This window comes from Telopea speciosissima, chromosome 7 (genome assembly GCF_018873765.1).
Source record: "Telopea speciosissima isolate NSW1024214 ecotype Mountain lineage chromosome 7, Tspe_v1, whole genome shotgun sequence".
NCBI lineage: Eukaryota > Viridiplantae > Streptophyta > Magnoliopsida > Proteales > Proteaceae > Telopea > Telopea speciosissima.
Window position 1 is genome coordinate 49,505,107 of NC_057922.1, and position 19,472 is coordinate 49,524,578.

A 19,472-nucleotide genomic window follows, 5' to 3' on the forward strand; every position below is an offset into this window, starting at 1 on the left:
TTTTTTTTTTTTTTGGGTGAGATTTTAGGAAAGGAATTGACAAAATAAGTTTAAAACAGGAAAAATATATACATAAAAGGAAAACAATTAAGGGAATGGGGGAGGGCAGCTGGCTTTAGTTTCCTTTATGGTTGAATGGATAGATTTCACTTATATAATTTTCATAGTTACTATAAATACATACATACATACATACATACACACATACATTCATACATACATATATATATATATATATTCCATAGTCCTTCGTAGAGAGGCTCCTCTACACAGCCAAATACATCCAATGTGATGGATTTTTTGCTAGTCAAATTTTATAGAAATGTCCACATCATCATCAATAAATTTGGAAAGTTTAAGTCCTATCTAATTCTCTTACATGGATGTATGAATGTAAAAAATTGATTGGCAATTCAATGGTGGCAGCTTTGAGGTAACTTCATTTTGGCTGGTGAAAATACAAGGATAAAAATCTTAATTCACTAGGCCATACGATAGGGATGTGACCATGACCCAAAAACTCGGTTAATCAATTGGAGAACCTTCCCAGTCATTGCCCAATTTTAGAAAGGAGACCTCCACACAGCTCAAAAAGGCTGAAGCCACATGATATGGATCTCTTACCTATGGAAATAATATGAGGGCCAGTCAGATCAATTTGTTTTTGCCCTATCTTTTTCCTTTTTAAAAATCCAACCCCAGGTAGTGGGTCTCTTTCTCACAAGTTTCTACTAGATAATATCTGGATAGGATTTTAGCTCTATTTTTTATGTTAAATAATATCTCTATAATAGAAAATAATTAGACCAATTACAATCAATGTCATAATAACTTACCTATTAATAGTTTATATTACTAAGTAGATTTCAAATACTTTTTAAAATATTTTGAAATTTCAAAGTTTTTGTGGTTATAAATTTTACTAAAAATAGATTTCATTACCTAAAAAGAATTTAAAAATTCAAAAGTTTTTTAGTCAACCTACAATTCATTAAATTTTGGAAAGTTTTTTTTTTAATTTTTATCTATAAATCAATTTACTGAGAAAGAAAAGGAAAATATTTACTCCATCCTTTTACCAATATGATTGGGTTAAAAGGTGCATTGCAGTGTAGTGAATTGTTTATTGTGGTTAGGGCTGTAAATGGATAGCTGAAAATCCGAATCCGATCCGTGTTTGAATCCGTTTAGGACTATCCGTATTCAAAAAATTACTATCCATATCCGTTTGGAAACTATCCGAATCCGTCCGATAACTAATCGGATACGGATTTGGATAGTTCCCCATTTCCGATAGGATATCCGATCCGTTTAACTTTTCATTTACAACGTTATTTTTTAAGGTTATTTTGGTAATATGGCCTAAACCCTAATCGACTAATCCCATTTCCGTTTGTACTCTTTCACTCTTGTCTCTCAAGTCTCAATGTCTCAAGCCCTCACCTTCAGCGGCACTCTGCACTCAAGCCTCAAGGTCATTCAAGACCTCAACTCTCACTCTCAATTCTCGACTCGGCACCGGCAACGGCATATGCACAACCCTCTCGACTCTCGATTCTCACCGGCAGCGACACATGCGCAACTGGCAACGGTAGGTTCTGCCTTCTGATTTCCCTTTTTTTGTTTTTCCATCTCAACTCCTGATTAGGTTTCTTCACCATCTTTTCGTTCTGGGCGAGAGAAAAAAGGGAGAGAAGAGAGAAAACAGGAGAAAAAGATAGAGAAGGGTTTCTAAAAGGGATTTTTGGGGATCTTCGTTCTGAGTGAGAAAATAGAGATAAAGGAGAGAAAACGGAGGGAAAGGAGAGAAAAAAGAAATGAAAATCTGAATCTAAGGTTTGAGAAAAGAGAGATTTAAGGCAAAATCTTAGCGAAGAAGACAGTGAAAATGGAGAATTGAAGCAAGCTAATCATCGACACTATACACTGGAGCGTTCAGATGCATCGGCCTTCATCCAATCTTGTTTTTCTTTGAAGTTTTTTCTTTGTCTGATCCATACTGGATCTTGCCTTTGAGTTGTAATCTCGTTTTAATTTCTTATCTTTTCGGATCTGTAATAAATCCCTATCCTGCTTCAATCTATATCTAAAATAATTTATAATTGATTTCTGTGACTCCTTTGTGTTCTTTGGTTTTGAATCTTAATCAATGGCTCAAAGGAGGCCATAATTGTAATGTCAGATGTGTTCACTAATCGGAGAGCTTATCGGATCGGATAATATTCGGATATCTGATAAACTCCCGGATTCGGATATGGTAATACATTTTAAAAGTCCGTCGGATATCGGATCGGATTCGGATATGGCATTTGGTAAACGAATTCGGATTCGGATAGTAGTGAGTCCGAGCCGAATCTAATCCGTTTATAGCCCTAATTTTGGTGACAATTTTTAACCTGGAATATTCTCTAGAGCCTTGGTCATACTTTCTAGGTATTCTTTCAATTAGCAATGCAAAGGAGGTTTCTCTTATACATGGACCACATTAAATTCAAAATTCGCTAGCCACACCTAAGAAAGCCCTAAGGATGCCCTAATTTAGAGTACAAGTGATGCAGGCCTAGCCCCCATCTTGAAGACCTCAACCCAACTCCACCATGTGGGCCGACATCAGCCCATTCAAGCTCATGAAGCACAAAATTATCTCAAGATCCAACACCAACTCTTGGTCCAAAATGAACCAAAGACCAAGGCCAACAAAAGTGGCAACTCAAAGTTGACCAATGAATAATTCAGAATTATGACTTTGCACATGCCTCCACTTCAAGTGACATTTCGTATTATTTCCATTGGTAATTTGGAGAAATGCAAAATACAGAAGTTGTAGATTTTTGAGTCTTTGTTCCAATGGCTTTGGAATAATGAGGTCAAATGGATCTAAAATGAAGGAGCTATGCCTTTTACACTGAACATATGCAATCCAACTCGTGAATGACCTTCATCTTCCTTGTATCTCTTTATTTCCCCATAAAGCTCACATTCTCCTATGAGCTCTCTTCAGAAGCAACAAGAATATTATAAGATCTTCTCTATTGAGACACCCACTTCAACCTTGAAGCTTGCATCAAGGCATTGGAACAAGATACAAGACCTTGGAACAAGTATCAATGACCAAACATTTATTAATTAGTTCAACCCACTAGATAGTGGATTGCATACAATTAATTAAAAAACATGCAGTGAGGATAGGATCACACCAAAATTGTTTGGGAACATGCATATGTAACATAATGGCATGGGCTTCTTCAAGTAAATCACTATTTTTCCGTTTCGCTATCCCATTATGTTGTGGAGTATAAGAACAACTAGTCTGATGAATTATCCCATAAGTAGCACAAAAAGAAGAAATTTCATTTTGAACATATTCCAAAGCATTATTAGAATGAAAAACTTTAATAAAAATACCAAATTGAGTCTTTATTTCATTATAAAATTTTTGAAAGACAAATAAAAACTCAGAATGATCCTTCAAAAAGTACAACCACGTAAGACGAGAATGATCATCGACAAAAGTGATAAAATACTGAAAACCATGCCTATTACTTGTACAACTTTAGACACCTTATTTTGTCTTTTCCCCCAGAGGTTTTCCATGACGATGATGAGCACCCTCCAAGGTGTAGAGCCGATGTATTTGTGGATTTAGCGTCAGTGTGCACTATCCAAATACTTCCTTCGTTAAGAAAAAACATTGCCCCATCTGTGGAATTAGCGCCAGTGTGTGCACTACCCCAATCTCCATGTTATCTTTTTGATTTACCAAAAAAAAAAAACATAAGATAGCTTCCTTTATAGAAATAGGATTTCATCAAGCAAAAATAACATGGGGAATTGGATTTCAAATACTCAGCAGATTGCAACTTTGTTTGCAAACTATATGCGTACTATTTTTACTACTTCTAATCCTTTTGATCATTCTATCAAAAAAAAAAATCCTCTTGATCCTAATTTTATTTATTCCCTATTTCAACATGTAATTACCGACATCTAGAATACATACTTAGTAACCTTGCCTCTTGAAGATGAGATTGAACTTAGTATTGATGCTTTTAAAGCTCCAGGTAGTGATGGATTACCAATTGTTTTTTCTTTTTACCAAAAATGTTAGGATACTATTAAGCAAGATGTTTGCGAATTTGCACATGAAGTTTTTTAAACCAATACACCACCATTCGAGTCAACCATACTCTCCTTACTCTTGTACCCAAGCAAGCGAAACCAAAATCTGTTAAAGATTTTTGGCCAATTAGCATACACAATGTTTCGTACAAAATTATAGTGGAACTTCTATCTCTTAGATTAAGGTCACCATTAGAAAATTCATTTTCCCTTTTCAGATTGTCTTTGTCAAAAGCGAATAAAGCAGAAACAATACTATTGCTCAAAAAAAATTCACTATTTGAAGAAGAAAAATAAGGGCAAGACTGAGTTCATGATTAAATTTGATATGTCAAAAGCCTATGATAGAATAAATTGGGGTTTTATTAGAGCCATTTTTTTATTTTTAAGTTGATGTGAATAGGTTATCTATTCTCCTCTTGTTCTTTATCCAGTAAAACATTAGGGTAGTTACTTCAAGCACATTAATCCTTCTAGGGGTATTCTCTAAGGTTGTCCCTTGAACCCTTATAATTTTGTTATTTTTTTTGATAGAATTATAATTTTGTTATTGCAATGGAAGGATATCAAGAATTCTTTACGTGGAATCAAAGTGGCTAAACCGGCTCCTGAAATCATTCACTTAATATTTGTTGATGATTCATTCATTTCCTGGCAACCTACAAAAATAATGTCATAACTATTAGGACTATCCTTGAACCCTTTGAAGATCTATATGGTCAAAAGATTAATCTATCTAATGTGGTATTTATTTCAGTATTAATACTCCAGAGATGGTTAAGAGATCCATCTAGGATTTTTTGAGAATAGATGGTATGCGTTGAGATGCTACTTAATTAGGGATTAATTTATTTTTACCCCTTTTAGGAATCATACCATTTCTAGTGTAATCAGTTTAGTAACAAAAGAAAAAAAAAAAAAAAAAAAAAAAAAAAAAATTAGCACATGGAAAATTTATTTTCTTAGCCAAACTAGTTGTACTATCTAGATAAAATCTATTTTATGTTTAATGTCGTCTTACCTTATGTCTTGCTTTCTCTTCCCAATCCATAATGATTTAGGTGACTTTAAATCACTTGAATCAAGAGGTGGAAAGAGATATTACATTACTTTATAGATGACCATTCTAGGTATACTAAGGTATATCTTTAGAGAACCAAAGATGAAATAGAAAAGACATTCATTTCTTATAAAATTGAGGATGAGAATCAATTAAATAAGAAAATTAAAAGACTTAAGATTGATAGAAGTACAGAGTATGATATTTACAGTCTTTCATAATTTTGTAAAGCAAATGAGATTATACATAAAACCACTGCTCCTTACCATCTGAGTTCTGGCATTGCAGACAACCTAACTAGAAAATTTAAATGTTTGGGGCTGCTTGACTAAGGTTGGTATTGTTGGCAGCAGCGGAAGAGGTACGATACCGAATACATAATAAAAATTATAGAGACAGGATCTCAATGAACACATGTAATATCAAATCAATCACTGTGATAACTAGGTTACCTAGAACGCACTGGTGGCACGTTCCTCCAAAGGAATACAATACAAGAGTACACGATCACCAAAGCTTTGCTCCCAACTCCAATGGTAGAAACCCTATATTGAGGAAGAAGAAGAATTTCTTTTCTCTCTCAAGAACTCTCTCTCAACTGTTGAGAATAATTGTGTTGTCACACTAGGGTTTGAACCAAGTCTCTCTTTAAATAGAAAAGCTTTAATCAATAAATTACAAATAAATAATCAAAATCATATCAAGTGGTGTGATCTTAAAGGGTAACTCTTTAAGTTGCCCATAATTACACAAAAAGAAATTTCTACACTTTAAAGTTTTTTTTAATTGCATAAAAGGACATCTTTACAAAAGACGTAACCTAAAAACCCCTTATGGTAGAAACTTCCAGTACACTTTCTCCCCACACTACTAACATCCACAATGCACCCTCAGAAGTATGAAAACAAAACGTCCCGCCAACATTGCAAGTGCATTGTATAATTAACGGTGAGTATTAAGACCTATGATTAACAAAAATTATTTGAAACTACTTTCAAATAATATTATCTAATATTACTGAGGCCCCGGATTTCGATCGATCATTATCCAATAACTCACAAATTTGGATGTTCACCCATTCACGCATATGAATCATATGTACAACGAGTGTCTTGTCGGTATGACATAAACCAATCACAAGAATTGCATGAAATATAAACGCAACAGTAAGTGTCTCTCAAGTATAGGAAAAAATAACTACCTGAAATTCTCCTTGCAAATATAATGGCGGTAAACCAAATCAAAAATTCCAGTGGATCAATGTTCAATACAAGAACTGTAAAAGTGGGCAATTTCACATTATCAAAATAATCACAAGAAGCAAATGAATATGAAAATATATTAATTAATTTAATCATATTAAATTAGATTTGAGGACACATACATTAAATGTAATTAATCCAACAGGTTTACCTGAACTCAAGAAAAGAAAGTTAGGACTCAAGACTTGTGATTGTATTTTCTTTGGTTATGCATATATAGTACAACATACAGATTCTTGATAAGTAAATCTATTGATGACATTTTTTATGCTAACACTATCATAGAATCTAGAGATGCTATATTTTTTTAGTATATATTTCTCATGAGAAAGGATTTATTTTCAACTAGTACTTCTATGATTAGTAATTCTAATCCACTAAGAAAGGTGAATGAAAATTTTCTAAAATCAAGAGAAAAAGAACATAGTAGTGAAAATCTCCTAAGAAGAACCAAGAGGTTAAGAAGGGAAACAAATTTAGGGGATGGCATGTTTAGATACATGGTTGATGATGAATATCTCATAACATATCATTAAGCGGTTACATCCCCTGATGCCCTTTTTTGGAAAGAAGCAATAAAGAGTGAATTAGATTCTATCATTGCTAAATTATATTTGGGAGTTGGTTAATCTTCAACTTGGAGCTAAAGTTCTAGAAACTAAATGGATATTTAGAAAGAAGTTAAAACCTGATGGTTCACTTGATAAATTCAGGCAAAAGAAAGATATAGATTATTTTCATATATTCTCTCTAGTTACTAGGATTGTAACAATTAGACTATTTATTATACTTGTATCTATTATAAGTTGGTCATACATCAAATAGATGTAAAAGTTGCTCTTCTGAATGGAGATTTGGATGAAGAAATTTATATCAAATAGCCGGAAGGATGTATAGTTCCTGGTCAACAACATAAAGTGTGTAATCGTGTGTGATCATTATATGGCTTAAAGCAAGCACCTAAGCAATGAAATGAAAAGTTCGATAATGTTTTAACATCAAATGGTTTCATGTAAATGATTATGATAGGTGTGTCTATAGTAAATTTCATAATAATAATAATAAAGGTTTATTTATCATTCTATATGTGAATGATATGCTTATCATGGGGACTAGTCTTGATAGAGTTAAATCAACTAAGGCCTTTCTTATGTTTAAATTTGAAACAATGGACATAGGAGAAGCTGATGTGATTTTGGAGATCAAGATTATTAGGAGACAAAATGAAATAATTATGTTGAAAACCTACTTAAAAAGTATGGTTATTTTGATGAGAAATTTTTGAAAACTCCATTGATTGTTGGAGGTCATATAAAGAAAAATGAGGGTGAACCGAAATACTCTCAAATTATTGGTTTTGTCTCTTATTTAATGAATTGCACTAAACTAGATATTGCTATTAGTAAATTGAGCTAACATACTAAGAATCTAGGAATAAAACATTGGGATGCTTTAACTAACTTGTTAAAATATTTAAATGGTAATATGAACTATGCTTTGCATTATAGTGGTAACCCTTCAGTGCTTCAAGAATTCTATGATGCTAACTGAATATCAGACTCAAGCGAGACTTTGGCTACTCGTGAGTACGTATTCACTTTAGGTGGTGGTACGATTTCTTGGAGATTGATTAAACAGTCTTGTGGGACTAGATCCACCATAGAAGCTAAATTTTTGGTTTTAGAAAAAAAACGGTTCTGAATCTGAATGGCCAAGGAATTTAGTAACAGACATACCATTATGGCCTAAACCAGTGCGGCCTACACACTTACATTGTGATAATCAGGCAACGATTTCAAAGGCTAAAAGTAAAGTATATAATGGTAAGAAAAGACACATTCTTCTAAGGCATAACTTGGTGCGACAATACATTAATGATGGTACCATTGCCCTTGATTTTGTAAAATCGGGGGAAAATGTGGTAGACTTGCTCACAAAGCCACGAACAACCAAAGTGATTTAAGAAACATCTAAAGGAAAAGGTTTAAAAGGTCCGTGATTCACGAGTCAAGGTAATGAACACCCTACCTATGTGATAGGAGATCCTTGGAATTAGGTTCAAAGGGTAAAAATGAAGTCATTGGTTGACTTGATTAGTACTATCATATTTTGCCTATTTCAGTTAGATGAGAAGATAGTACTTACCACGATGATCAAGATGAGTTTAGAACTCTTAATCAGCAAAGCCCATAAATCGTGAGGGTATGTTAACCTTGTTACATACTAAGGGCTGAACTAAGTGATCATAGAGAGTGAGCCCGCCCTCAATAAGGATTACATAGGCGAATTCTCAAAACGACCATGAAACCAAGATGGTGACAAGGCCAAGGAATCCAATTTTATTTAAAGGGTATATTGAAGGGTTGGATGATAGGATATGACTAGGAAGACAATTGGCTAGACCAATGAGGAAAGGTTCAAGAAGTCTGACTTCACTCTCCTCTGTAGCGTAGCTTATTAGACCTAGTAAGATTCAAGTCTGAAAGACATTTACAATTAAGTGTCGTATCATTCTAATATGCTCAGTCTATCATGTATTTTATCGACTTTTTTAAACTGTGGGAAGAATTTTTGTATTAAATGTTGTTTAATAAAAATTCAAGTCTTTTCTTTTGTTTTGAAATTTTGGTTTTTCCCTCCCACAGGATCTTGCACTTTTATCTTCATGTGTTTTGCTTTTAGGCAATGCACTTTTTGTGGGGAATGTTTAGTCCTGCATTGGAAATGGAAAAGAAAGAATAAAGGTATATGAATAGAATATGATTCTCTAGGAAATGTATGTCCCTTAGAGGAGAGACTCTCCCATCTCGGAATGCCCCCCCAAGGCGAGGTGTGGTGTGGTGGCCCAGCCCATATTATCTTTTTGGTTCATTGTTGGGCCGGTTTTGGGCTTGGTCACATTAATTATTTTTTGGACTTAAATGGACTCAAGCCCATAAGGCAAGCAGTACAAAATACATTGTACCCATATATATAGACACATAGACACATACCCATACGTGCCTAGCACTTGGATTAGAATCTTTTAATCCAATCCGTCCAATGGACACCCATTCCATGGGTTGCTTGAAGGGATGCATCTACTTCTACAAATAGAGGTAGTGGGTGCCTTCAAATGTATGCACAAATCCGTGCTATACTCTCTCCCTCTTTCTCTCTTTCTCTTATATTGTTATGCTACCCATTTACTTAAAATCAACACAGCGTCTTCACTAATGCATTGCATACAAGTGTAGCCTAAGTACAACTCCGAAGTTCTCGACGAGGTTTGTAGTAGCAGAGTGCACTGTTATTGCTGGAAGACAACAAAGGTTGTTGTATCTTGGAGGCCTACTCGGAAACCCGATTGCACCTGTAGGGGGACGATTAAGGTCTTTAGTAGAGTACTCATTAGTATGCTTCAGCCTTCCTTATCATCTTGGACAACTCTTGTCGTCTTCATCTTCTTCAAGCAGTGAAGAAGAGAAGGGTAAGAGACACATGGTGAATGTTGGAGAAATTGAAGAAGGTGAAATAAGGAATCTTGATAATGAGATTGCTTCTTGAAGTGATGATGAAGAATAAGGCTGCGTACTAAGAGGACCCGTAAGATTAAATAATGAGCTTGAGGTAGTTTCCATTATCTTATATCTTAAAATATCATTTGCCTGTATTTTGTTAACATTGAGTTTTAAGGGCAGCTTTATTGCCAATATATTTTTTCAGTATGACAAATGTGACTCCATGCCATATGTTGTTTCATTATTGAGATTTTTAGAAGGTAAAGAGGAGATTGACTTTTTTTTAGCTATATGTAAGTGAATTCAAACTTGCTAGTAGAATGTTATAAAAAATATATATAATAATATCAACATAAATGTGGGAGCCTTGTGCATGAAGGCAATCAACATAGATCTGCGAAAGCGTGGTAGTATTGATTCTATCAATGGAGAATGCTATTAAATTATCTAGAACAACAGGGGAATCAATTGTTACCTAGAGTTCCACAGATGCAAAACCTCCAATCGATGATAGCCCTTTCTCAGTCGTTCCATGCACTACGCAAAGCTTGGCGTTCTCATATGATCAAGCCAAGTCCTCCACACACAAGGGTTCTGAAAACCCAAGGTTTCTCCAAGATCAAATACCAAGAGAGGGAGAGGAAAAGAGAACGATTCTAGGAAGGGAAGTACTCCACCGATTTTTCAAGGATAAGAGAGTGCTTCTTGAATTTTGGCAATCTCATGAATATATGTAATTTGCCCTCTCACTCTGAAATTGGTAGCACACATGGGCAAGGAATATTGAGTTTCCTATTGGGACTCAATCCCCAACTGCATCCAAGCTTTCCCACCAAGGAAAGATCCCTATTGTTAGAGGAATCCAATATGGGGTCCAATATCCAATATTGACCCAACATCTTTTCTTTTCTAACAATATCCTCCATCCTACTATAAGATCCAATCTTACAAGAGGTTCACAAAAAGAAAATCATGGTCAACCGTGCTGCATAAATGAATGGAATCGAAAGGAAATGGGTAGGATTGCAATGGGATTCTACTCAGCTTCTAAAGTGTGCAATCACCAAAGATGCCAAACAAAGTATAACAATCAACACCCAAGGTAAGTAGTTAAGACACACATTAGTCCCCCACAAAACAATGTTGCATGGTTTAATATAAGGCATGTGTTTGAGACTGTCAATCCTCAACGAACCGATACGCCGAACGAGAGATTCAATTACCTTGATTGGACCAAGGAAAAACATTTCAAACAAAATGTTCAAGAAAATAGATAATGGTTTGCAAATATATATCTAAAAACATTTCAAAAAACATTTTGAAAATGTTACCGGATCTGGATTTGTCTCCAATCCTGTATAGAATACTCTTCTCAACATATTCCCACTGTATGGGCTGTGGATTCCATGTTGGGCATCTCTTTCGAATACAGCCAGACACTGTGAGTCCAGTGCATTGATATATAGTCAGAGAGACACCAACCGTTGGTGCACCAAAACACAACATTTGAATGCAACGATAAGGACCCCTCAAGTCAATGGACAAATCGACTATATATCAATGCACTGGACTCACAGTGTATAGAATACTCTTTCGACATATTCCCACTGTATGGGCTGTGGATTCCATGTTGGGCATCTCTTTCGAATACAGCCAGACACTGTGAGTCCAGTGCATTGATATATAGTCAGAGAGACACCAACCGTTGGTGCACCAAAACACAACATTTGAATGCAACGATAAGGACCCCTCAAGTCAATGGACAAATCGAGAACTACTTAAGATAATCTCATTTTCTTTATAAACTGACAGTACACTACATGTGAAATTCTCAAGTGATCCATTCTAATGTACACACCGTATGTACACTCACACTTGTGTCTTGGAAAAGTAACCTTCCTAAGCACACACAATGTGACCACCATGCCGGGCAGGATGTCCAGTCCCGTCCCTAGTGGTGAACAGCTTTAGGTATGAATACCTATGGACAACAACTAAGCTCAACAACTGATCATGCAAATCAAAAATTAAATTCATTAATTCAAAAAGAGTTTGTACATCAGTGTCAATTACCCTTAAACTTTATCCCCATATTCCCAACATGTTTCTCAAAAACAATAGGAGATAATGCTTTAGTCATAGGGTCAGATAAATTATCTGTCATGTCAACCTTAACTATGGTTATGTCACCACGCTGAATGATCTCACGAATCAAGTGATACTTCCGCTTTGCATGCTTATTCCTTTGATGAGCTCTTGGTTCCTTTGCTTGTGCTATAACTCTCCTATTGTCACATAACAATAGTATGGGTTGCTCCACTAGCTCAGGCACCACCACTAAGTCAGTCAAAAATTTCTTAAGCCAGACACCTGCCTTAGCTGCTTTACTAGCTGCCAAGTATTCAACTTCTATTGTGGAATCGGCTGTTGACTTTTGTTTAGCACTCCTCCAAATCACTGCACCACCACCAATCATAAATACCATCCCAAAGGTGGACTTTCTGTCATCCTTGTTAGTTTAGAAGTCCGAATTGGTATATCCAACTACTGACAGCTGATCACAACCGTAAACAAGGAAGTAATCCTTGGTCCTCCTTAGATACTTAAGGATCCCCTTGACAACTGTCCAATGTTCTTGTCCTGGATTGGACTAATATTGGCTCATAATCTCCATAGCGTGACAAATGTCAGGTCTGGTACACAACATGGCATATATTAGACTTCCTACTGCCGAAGCATAGGAAACTCATTTCATAACCTCAACATCCTTAGAAGTTTGAGGACATTGTGACTTGGAAAGACCGATTCCATGTATGAGGGGCACATTACCTCTCTTAGAATCCTACATGTTGAACTTGTTAAGCATTTTGTCAATGTAGGTGGATTGTGACAATCCCAACATCCTCTTCTTGCGATCTCTCACAAGCTTAATTCCTATGGTGTAACTGGCTTCATCCAGAACTTTCATTGAGAACATTTTGGATAAACACATCTTTACAGATGAAAGTAACTCCACATCATTCCCAATGAGAAGTATATCATCCACATATAGGACAAGGAAACAGACGGCACCTCCACAAATTTTCTTATACACGCATGGTTCATTAATGTTCTGCTCAAACTCAAATTCCTTGATAGTTTGATCAAAACAGATGTTCCAGCTTCTAGAGGCCTGTTTCAGTCCATAAATGAACCTCAACAACCTACATACCTTGTTTTTCTCCCCTGGGGAAGCATAACCCTCTGGTTGATCCATGTATATGACCTCAGCAAGATACCAGTTAAGGAAAGCAGTCTGTACATCCATCTGCTTGATCTCATAATCATGGTATGCTGCAATCGATAATAGAATCCAAATGGATTTAATCATCGCTACTGGCGAGAAGGTCTCATCATAGTCGATACCCTCTTTTTGAGTGTATCCCTTCGTAACTAGTCTCGCCTTGAAACGTTCCACCTTTCCATCCATACCTCTCTTCCTCTTGAAGATCCATTTACAGCCAATGGTTTTCACCGCTTGTGGCAGATCCTCAAGAGTCCAGACATGGTTAGAATGTATGGAGTCTATTTCAAAGCGCATTGCTTCCTTCCATTTATCTGAATCAACATCCTTTAGAGCCTCAACATAAGTAGAAGGATCTGTGTCTGAATAATCTGACACCATGTGGAATTCTTCCACACTTTGATCTTCCTCTGTGAGAAGATTCAAACAAGTCGGTGGTCATATAGACCTCCCACTCTGTCTAGGCTCTTGAGGCTGTTGCTCCTTAGTAGGTACGTCGGCTGAAATTTCTGTGGGTGCAGAGGGTAGTTGGTCATTAGATATTTCCTTTATGACCACTGGATCCGATCTCGGTGAGACCATATCATCCTCTAGAAATGTCGCATGTTTACTATGACCTTCTGATTCACCAGGTCATAGAAATAGTAGCCTATTGTAGTCTTAGGGTGTCCAAGAAAATAACATCTATCTGTACGAGATTCTAACTTATCCGTCTGTTGCTTCCGCACGTACACGTGCTATGCAACCCCACACCCTGATATGTTGGAGACTAGGCTTGTGCCTATACCACAATTCAAAAGGTGTTTTGGGTATAGATTTTGTGGGTACCCTGTTCAGTATATAGATGGTAGTTTCTAGTGCAAAACCCCAAAAACTTAACAGTATTTCTGAATAACTCAACATGGATCGAACCATGTCAAAAAATGTTCGATTCCGCCTTTCTGAGACTCCGTTCTATGAGGTGTCCCTGGGGCCGTCAACTGAGATACTATCCCAGCTTCTTTCAGATAGTCCCTGAACTCATCTGATAAATACTCTCCTCCTCGATCAGATCGAAGGCACTTGATGTAACTATCCAACTATTTTTCAACTTCTACTCGAAATTCTTTGAATTTATCACAAGTTTTCGACTTGCGGTGCATCAAGTATATATAACCATAACGAGAGTAATCATCAGTGAATGTTACAAAGTATTCGTAACCATACCTCGCTTGAACACTAATGGGTCCAACACTGAAGGCGATCACATAGATCTGCGGAAGCATGGTAAAATCGATTTTATCAATGGAGAATACTATTAAATTATCTAGAACAACAGGGGAATTGATCATTACCTAAAGTTTCACAGATGCAAAACCTCCAACCGATGATAGCCCTTTCTCAGTCGTTTCACGCACTACTCAAAACTTGGCGTTCCCACACGATCAAGCCAACTCCTCCACACATAAGGGTTCTCAAAATCCAAGCTTTCTCCAAGATCAAACACCAAGAGAGGGAGAGAAAGAGAAAACGGTTCTAGGAAGGGGAGTGCTCCACTGATTTTCCAAGAATGAGAGAGTGCTTCTTGCATTTTGGCAATCTCATGAATGTATGTGATTTGCCCTCTCACTTCCAAATTGGTAGCACACATGGGCAAGAAATATTGAGATTCCTATTGGGACTAATCACCAACCCATCCAATCTTTCCCACCAAGGAACAATCCCTGTTGCTAGAGGAATCCAATATTGAGTTCAATATCCAATATTGATCCAACATCTTTCCTTTTCTAACTGCACTGGGTACGGCCTTTAATGTCAGCATTAAAAGCTCCATAATAGAAAACTGCATCTATTCTTGCTCTATGAATGCACTTCTCTTTTTTTTTGTCTCCCATTACTTTAGGGTGATAGAATTTTTTTGGCAAAACCATTTTGTGGGTTTACAATTTTTGGCACCTGATGAAACGTAGTTTCCTTTATTGTTACCATCACATTCTGTTTTTTACTAACCAAGCTTTTCAGGATTCAAAATGGATTCATAACAACAGATTATTGGCAAGAGGAAAAATGGCAATTAAAATATATTGATTTGTAACAGTAACAAACCATGGATTTAGTCTCTATTCTGAGAGTCATCGCATGGCGTGAAGAACCTGGAATCAAAGATCTTAAAAGAGCTCTCCCCTCCAAATGGAACACATACATCCTGAGAGAAGAGGATGTCCTGCGAAATTTTCTTCCCCTATCCCCCTGTTGTTACAAGCTGTCAACCATCTTCCCAAGCTTTTGATCAGATAAATCTGAGTATTCGAGGTCAAGATGAAGATTCCCATATATGTACTGCAGGCTCCTTTCCATTTATTTCACAATATGAGGAAAACTTGCAGTGAATAATATTTTGTTTTGTAAGTTTATTGTCTTCCATGCAACCATTCTATAATAACAGTACAGAAAATATTCCTTGTCCATTTGTCATTTCTTCCTTTTTAGTCATCTATTTCAATTCTCGATTTCATGCCTTCATGATGTTGTTTTTGTAGGATTGTTCCAAATTTACCTATTAGTACTTAGCTTAGTACTCTAATGCTTAATCTTCCACTTGGAAAGGGATGTAATAATCCCAAATATAAAAAGAAATATGGATTAAAATTGTGCAAAGAAATAATTTTTTATATGATAAGAACAGACACTTGAGAATTACAGAGGTCTTTTTTTTTTTTTTGGGAGACAGGAGAGGTATCTGACTTTAGGCCGACTAAATCCCCCCTGGGCTCGTACATGACCCCCGTGCCACGCACACACCGGGATCTTCTGGGCCCTAGTGAGCCTCAGGCGGATGGCCCCAAGAAATTATGCAGTGGCGAAGGTTTGATCATGAGACTTTGCTACCTGAGGCGGAGTCTCATGTCCCCTCCAAGCCAACTGCGCTAACCCCTTGAGGTTAAAATTACAGAAGTTATACACGAGATATTGCAACAATGATCCTAGTTACCAGTCATTTATTCTTTCTGCAATAAAATGCACAATGTGTGCACACTGTGGCTAGAATTACTATTTTGTTGAAAACTTTGTTCATGAACCAAAGTTAGACTGTGAAAAGCAATACAGAGAATTTCTATCAACCTAAACAGATTTTAAGAAAGAGAGGGAGAAAGCATAATAAAAAGTTTATCTATGGTGTACCATGTTTTAAATAGTCATACAGAGGATAATTTATACAACTAAAATGAGATGAACAAGGGCAAAAAACGATTGCATAACTTAAAATTTAGGGGTGAAGTTACAAACTGGTATTCAAGACTTCCAATCAGTCCAAGCTTAAGTTACACAGAGTACGTAAACAGAATAATGGCGGGGAGCAATAAGAGAGCTAAAAGCTTGAGATCAATACAGGCGTCTGCACACAGTAAAGCCATCTCCTACAGGAACATGAGACATTTGGACACGAGGATCTTCTGCTACTGACTTGTTAAACTCAATTATAAGATGGCTGGACAATCTCATGTCCTCTGGAACCAAGGTTCTGGGTAAAGCAACTGTTCCTCTCCAAAGTGTGTTATCATAGATAACTATCCCACCAACTCTTAAAAGTTTTAAGATCCTATTATGATAATTCAAGTAGTTAACCTTGTCTGCATCAACAAAAGCAAAATCAAACGTGCTTTCATTCTCAGGCTGCAAAAGAACCCAAACAAGATAATAGTAAAAAATGGAGCTGATGTAAATTTTAAATATTGAAGAATGCAAATAAAAATAGGGAATTAGAGGTATAATACTTACATCTTCTAACAATTTGTCAAGTACTGGAAGCGCAAGGGACTGAATGAAAGTGATTTTGTGTTCGACACCAGCTTTCTGGATAATTGGTAACCCAATCTCATATGTTTCTCGTTCTAAATCTATGGCCACAATCTGCATAAAGTATTCTGCACAATAAATAGCTATGTAGATGAATGGAGAAGATTAATGGATATATAGTGGTTTAAAATACCTTCCCATCATCAGGTATGGAAAGAGCTGTTAGAAGGAGAGAGTATCCAGTGTAAACACCAATCTCAATTGTCTTCTTTGGGTTGATTAGCTTCAAGAACAAGGCCATCAATTGACCGGCATCGGGTGCAGTACCCATAACAGCCCTGAAGAGAAAGACAATGTTAGGTACATGTTAGAGGTTGGAGTAATATGAAGATATTTACTGCTCTATTCATTTAGTACCACCAATTATCAGAAATTCATTTATAATTTAAATGATATTATTTTGACAAAGGTTATTGTTAGTTCAATCTATTTGGTCATACAAATTGCTACTTATCCTTCTAAATATAACAAATTTTGGTCAGAACAACAATACAAGGTGGATAAAAGTGGAAACAAAAACTATTTTAAGCAAAATGTTCTCTACATTACCCACATAGGAAGGCCTTCCTATGTGGCACACCTAATTGTGCCATGTGGAAGGATAAAGTGGCAACTTTGACCATTGGATAGATAAAGCATGGCTTTTATTTCACCACACAACCAACTCTTTTCGGGCTGAAACTTGACATGTGAGCAGGGGGGGGGGGGGGGAATGGCCTACCTGCCCACAAAATTAATTTGGGATGTATAAGAAAGCCTTCCTAGATGGGCCGTGCAAGAAATCAGAGTCCTTACAAAAAAAAAAAAAGAACATGGTTTATGAGGTAGTAAAAAGACAGTTACTTCGGGTGTTTTGCAGTAGCTTCCCTTAGCTCCTTGAGAAGTTCCAGTTCTCGTGGGTACACGCTAGTTTCCAAGATATACTATCACATGAGTTTGAAGAACAAAGTAAATCTTGAAGTTAGGAGTGCAAACAACATAAAGGTCTGATTAAAAAGAAATGTTAATTGAAGAGAAACATGGACAGTACCTGATACAATTCCTCACTCTGCAACAACCCCTTGCTAGGTTTGGATTCTCGCTTCCCACTGTCCAGGTTAGAAGCTCCTTCCATTGTCTCTAATTATCTTGCACAAGAACTTCCAACTGTCCAAACTAACAGAGTAAGGTATCTATGCAGTCAATGAAATGCAATGTTATTCAAATACCAGTCCATCATTTTTCACAATTACACAGAAGATGAACGTTTTTACTAGTCTCTTCATACAGGATCTGTGTATATAGAAGACACCGAGTAATTCGGGCAGAGGCTTAGCTTGCATTGAATCTCTTCATACCATGAGAACTTGATACTAAATTGTGTAGCCATAAACTGATCAAACTATTCATCTATTTCCCTTGCAACAACTATCTTGCTGACATTATATCTTGGGTTCTCCAACAAATCTTATTCATAAGAACATCAGAAGTGATATTCGTATTACTTGGTTAAGGAATATCACATATGACAAATCTCTTTCTCTTCTTTTTATTTTTTGGTGGGCAGTGATTAGTAGGTAATTGGCAGATGCAGGTTTCAGGCGGGCATAAGTGTGTGTTCTGTAGCCCACTCCAAATTCTTGAGGAAAGAAAAAATGAGTTTGAACAAACTACTCTGCCATCACAACAAGTAGAGTTATTGTAGTGGGTGTTTAAAACCTCATTGCTTTTCCTTTTCTGATGGTAGCTGATACAATATGATGTTCTTATGGTTGAATGTGAAATAACTTAACCAGGGTTGAATCACACTCTATGCTCGGGTTCCCTACTTTGAAATTGCATCTTTGGGAGACAATGACTGATACCACTACACTCAGATTTTGATATCAGTAGTTAGTGCAACTTAGATACTCCTCAAAACCCATATGATTCCAGTGTCTATTTGAATAGAACTTTAGGCGGTTTAAGCTACTCCCAAGTACAAATTTGCAAATTCCCTTTGCTTTTCTACACTCTTAGCTTGGTAAGTTCATCCATGTCCCTTCACTACTATTCATGAAGCGCTTCCTCTCCTCTACAATTGGTCACCTCTCAACACATCTTGCTTCATTAGAATCAACAATATTTCCCATGAGGCTCGGATGTGAATAGGCTCTCAATCTCCAATCTGGAAAGGGGGGCTTGGCCTTTACTTGGTTGATATAGTTTTGTAGTCTGTAGGTGTATGAATGGAAGGTGATCATAAGCCATTGTTATATGTATTTAATTGTTTTCTGCTGTTCTAAAGCCTACAGAGTAACATCTTCAAAGGGTGCATGGGATGTTGATGAACTGGGGTTTGTTGCATCCCTGAAGTAGACATCTGAGGCTGAATTGTAAACTATAGACCAGAAAAGAAACTGTTTTATGTGCAGTAATATTGCATCGATCAC

General features: G+C 36.5%; 1 protein-coding gene across 1 annotated transcript; it reads right to left on the bottom strand.

Annotated features, from left to right (window-relative positions):
- Positions 1-16,491: 16,491 nt before the first annotated feature.
- On the bottom strand, positions 16,492-19,243 carry LOC122667029 (probable caffeoyl-CoA O-methyltransferase At4g26220). The gene is made up of 6 exons (XM_043863190.1): positions 19,052-19,243; positions 18,092-18,216; positions 17,905-17,984; positions 17,195-17,339; positions 16,984-17,115; positions 16,492-16,878 (listed from the first exon to the last, which is right to left on the bottom strand). The coding sequence occupies exons 2-6, from the start codon at positions 18,173-18,175 to the stop codon at positions 16,588-16,590; spliced, it is 732 nt and encodes a 243-aa protein (XP_043719125.1). The 5' UTR covers positions 18,176-18,216; positions 19,052-19,243; the 3' UTR covers positions 16,492-16,587.
- Positions 19,244-19,472: the final 229 nt, after the last annotated feature.

Excerpts from the sequence above, each read along its gene's own strand:
- LOC122667029 (XM_043863190.1), bottom strand. The coding sequence starts at position 18,175 with ATGGAAGGAGCTTCTAACCTGGACAGTGGGAAGCGAGAATCCAAACCT. Across the intron at positions 17,985-18,091 it reads AGAGTGAGGAATTGTATCAG|TATATCTTGGAAACTAGCGT; the intron begins GTACTGTCCATG and ends CTCATGTGATAG. Across the intron at positions 17,116-17,194 it reads CCATACCTGATGATGGGAAG|ATTGTGGCCATAGATTTAGA; the intron begins GTATTTTAAACC and ends TACTTTATGCAG.